We start from the raw sequence: 3,831 nt of genomic DNA, 5'->3' as shown, positions 1-3,831 counted from the left end.
CCCGCATCGGCAGGCAGACTCTCAACCACTGCGCCACCAGGGAAGCCCTCAAAACTTCTTTTTAAAGATCATTAATACAACCCACTTCAGAGTAAGGATTAGAGAAAGGAAACTAAATACATAAAACATTAATCTTTTTATGTGTTTCCTGGGTGCTGCAATAACATAGTTATCCGATTAAGTCCAGGGTTTATTGCATTAAGAGTTATAGTTAATTCCATGTTAACCCATTCAACCCAGGATGGAATGTTAGTACTTTTTTTTTTTTTTTTTTCAATACTGGGCACAGACCACAGTACCCAGCATTATAATAGATGTGTACTATGTTTGATTAACACATGATCAAACAGAGATCTCTTCAGAGAATTTGAAGATCCTAATCAAAGTAGGGGCACTCCCATCTGGATTGCATCCTTGGAATAATATGTCCAGCCACAGAGCCAGCCTCCAAAAATGGGAGTGCTTCAGGCATTTATTCAATTTATTTCATTAGCCCTTGAATTACAGCAAGCATTTGGGTCAAGTGTTGAGTATAGTTCCCTGTGCTATACAGTAGTTTGTTGTTATCTATTTTACAAATGGTAGTCTATATATTTTAATCCCAAACTCCTAATTTATCCCTCCCTCTGCTTCCCTTTTCGTAACTATAAGTTTCTTTTCTATGTCTGTGAGCCTATTTTGTTTTGGAAATAAGTTCATTGGTATCATTTTTTTTTTTAGATTCCACATATAAGCAATATCGTATGATATTTATCTTTGGCTTCACTTAGTATGATAATCTCTAGGTCAAATCATTTTGCCGCAAATGGCATTATTTCATTCTTTTTTTATGTCTTAGTAGTATTCCATTGTGTATACATATCACATCTTCTTTATCCATTCATCTGTGGATGAACACCTGGGTTGCTTCCATGTCTTGGCTATTACAATAGTGCTGCTATGAGTGTTGGGGTACATGCATCTTTTCCAGTTATGACAATCACCATTTTAAAACCTAACATATGCTTAACCATATCAAAGTGTTGCTCACACAGCAATGGTGAATGCTACTGTCAACCTTTTGTTTCAAATTTTTAACGACTGTATCGGGTTCGGCTGTTAAACGTAACTACGCCTTCTGCGCCCCTGAGATGCGGGTCCCAGGAGCGGGTGTGTAGCCGGAAAGCACAGAGAGGCCCGCACAGCCCACAGCAGAGAAGGACAAGGCCCGCGCAAGGACTCACTCAAGCGCGCGGGCAGGATGCAGGGAGTGCAGGATGGCGGCAGCCCATTGGACCAGTCCCGCTCACAGCGCCGCGTCCGCCAATGGGCAGCGGCCTGGGCGGGGCGTCGGCGCGCGGGCGCCTTGAGCAGCGGCTGCGTGGCCGCCCTCGTGGACCAGCCTTCGACGGCGTCTCGTGTGTGCAGGGCCTGCCGGAAGACGTCGGATGTGCCGGATCCTGTTCGCGGAGCCATGTCTCGGCCGGAAGCCGGCGCCAACGCCTCCTCCTGGGTCGTTGCTTCTCGGCGGGGCGCGGCGCTGCCTCGGGCTCCGGAAAGGAGCCCGGAGCAGGAGCCGAGCCAAGGCGGTCGCGGAGGCCAGAAGACCGGCGGAGGTGGCGGCTGGAGGGGCCACTCCGGCGTCCAGCAGCCCGTGGGCGCTGGTTTCCAGGAGCCGCCGCTCTCCTTCAGCCTGAAGAACGACTGGGTGGGCGCAGTGATCGGTGAGAGCGGAGGGCCTACGCGGGCGGGCCGGGGTGGGTGAGGCGGGGCGGGGCCTGTGGCATCCCCGCCCCGCCCGCCTCGCCTCCAATCAGCGGCCACTGGGGCGGCTCGGGTCCCCACCGGACTTTTCTGATACGCTTTGGTGCTAGAGTGATGGTGTTTAATGCATCTCTGTATAGTCTATAGAGACGATGTTTTGGGAGAGCCAACTCTTAGACTTAAGAAATCTTTGGGATGAAAGGTCAGAGCTTTGGCAGCTTACCCCAAAATGAACAACAAAGGAGTCAGTCCGTTTGAGCACCGGGGAGAGCCATTAACCCAAGATAAGAAGGCGTAGGGTATTAAAGGGCTGCTCGGAACATTAGCCATACCTTGCACTTAGTTTCTGTTACTTGAATATGATTAATCTGCCGGAAAAAGTGTTATTTTTCTTAGTATAGCGTGAGTCTTACAAATTCGTTTTTGAAAAGCATTTGGAAATGATTGGAAGTAAGGTTTGCCCCCCTTTTAAAATTGTGGTAAACAACATACATTTACAGGATTGTTGACCCTAAGAACAACGTTGTGTGGTAGATCTGGAGAAGGCTTTCATATTGCACGACTGAATCTACCTCTCAACAACTCATTTCCCCATTCCCCCATCCCTGGCAGCCACCAGACACCTCATAGAAGTGGAATCTGCAGTTTTTGGTGATTGGCTTATCTCAGTGTAATGTCCTCAGGGTTTATATGTGTTGTCACAAATGGCAGGATTTCCTTTTAAGGCTGAAAACTTGCATTGTATGCATATGCCACATTTTTTTCATCCAGTCATCTGTTGACAGATATTTAGGTGATTTCCACCTCTTAGCTATTGTGAATAATGATGAATATGGGAATGCAGATATCTTTCTGAGATCCTAGTTTCAATTCTTGTGTATAAGTTCCCAGAAGTGGGATTGCTGGATCACATGGTAGTTCTATTTTTAGTTTTTAAAGGACTCTGCATACTGTTTCCATAGTGACTGCACCAATTTACATTCCCACTCGCAGTGCGTAAGGGTTCCCTTTCTCCACATCCTCGCCAACTTGTTATCCCTTGTCTTTTTTTTTAATAAAGTTATTTATTTATTTGTTTTTATTTTTGGCTGTATTGGGTCTTCGTTGCTGTGCCCGGGCTTTCTCTAATTGTTTCTCTACTCTTCGTTGCAGTGCGTGGGCTTCTCATTGTCGTGTGCGGGCTCTAGAGCGCAGGCTCAGTGGTTGTGCACAGGCTTAGTTGCTCCGCGGCATGTGGGATCTTCCCGGACCAGGGCTCAAACCCGTGTTCCCTGCATTGGCAGGTGGATTCTTAACCACCGCGCCACTAGGGAAGCCCCATATCCCTTGTGTTTTTGATGAGAGCCATTCTAACAGGTGATATCTCATTGTGGTTTTGATTTGCATATCTCTGATGATTTCATCATCTTTTCATATACACCTGTTGGTCGTAAATATGTCTTTGAAGAAAGGTCTATTCAAGACCTTTGGCCATTTTTTAATTGGACTTTTTTGGTTGAGTTGTGTGTAAGGGTTCCAATTTCTTCACATCCTTGCCAACACTTTGGATCCAATTAGTCTCTCCTTGGTCTGGTGGTGAATCCTTAGTAACTACCTCTGGGAAAGGAACCTCCTACCACCCACCACAATTTGGAATAGAAAGCGCCTGCTTCCCTTTTTCCAAACTGAAAGTGATTACTGAACCCTAGGAGGCTTTGTTTAGATGATTTGGGAAGAACTAGAGAAGGCTTTGAGCAAAGTCGGTAGTAGGTTCCCCATAATTGATTTCAATTTTTTTAAAAAAATTCCTTTATGTTTAAAAACAGGGCGTGGTGGGTCAAAAATAAAAGAGATCCAGAGCTCAACATACACCAAAATACAGGTAAATTATTTGGGTTCTTAAATCCTTAAAGAGGATGAACTATGGTTCATTCCTAATTCTCATTTCTCTTCAATTATTAACATACTGTTGTAACTTAGGTAAGTTGCCAAAGCTCTTCATACTTCTTTTTAAGAACTCACCTAAGCTGTAGTCCATTCATTATATCTTAGATGCTGATTGATAGCAATCCTGTATTTCCTTTACACTTTTATTCTATTTGAGGTTTG

The 3,831-nt window shown here is 45.2% G+C and overlaps 1 protein-coding gene across 1 annotated transcript in view; it reads left to right on the top strand.

Moving 5' to 3' along the window:
- The first annotated feature begins 1,450 nt into the window (after nucleotides 1-1,450).
- The window catches only part of DDX43 (DEAD-box helicase 43), a 14,686-nt gene continuing 12,305 nt past the window's right edge, over nucleotides 1,451-3,831 (top strand). Inside the window, exons 1-2 of the mRNA XM_024731897.1 lie at nucleotides 1,451-1,703; nucleotides 3,549-3,604. Coding sequence (XP_024587665.1) covers nucleotides 1,454-1,703; nucleotides 3,549-3,604 — 306 coding nt within the window. The 5' untranslated portion in view covers nucleotides 1,451-1,453. The remainder of the gene's footprint in view (nucleotides 1,704-3,548; nucleotides 3,605-3,831) is intronic.

Source organism: Neophocaena asiaeorientalis, unplaced genomic scaffold (assembly GCF_003031525.2).
Source record: "Neophocaena asiaeorientalis asiaeorientalis breed wild unplaced genomic scaffold, Neophocaena_asiaeorientalis_V1.1 scaffold450, whole genome shotgun sequence".
Classification (NCBI taxonomy): Eukaryota; Metazoa; Chordata; class Mammalia; order Artiodactyla; family Phocoenidae; genus Neophocaena; species Neophocaena asiaeorientalis.
The sequence above is the reverse complement of the archived record's forward strand: the minus strand, read 5'-3'. Positions and strand labels throughout refer to the sequence as shown.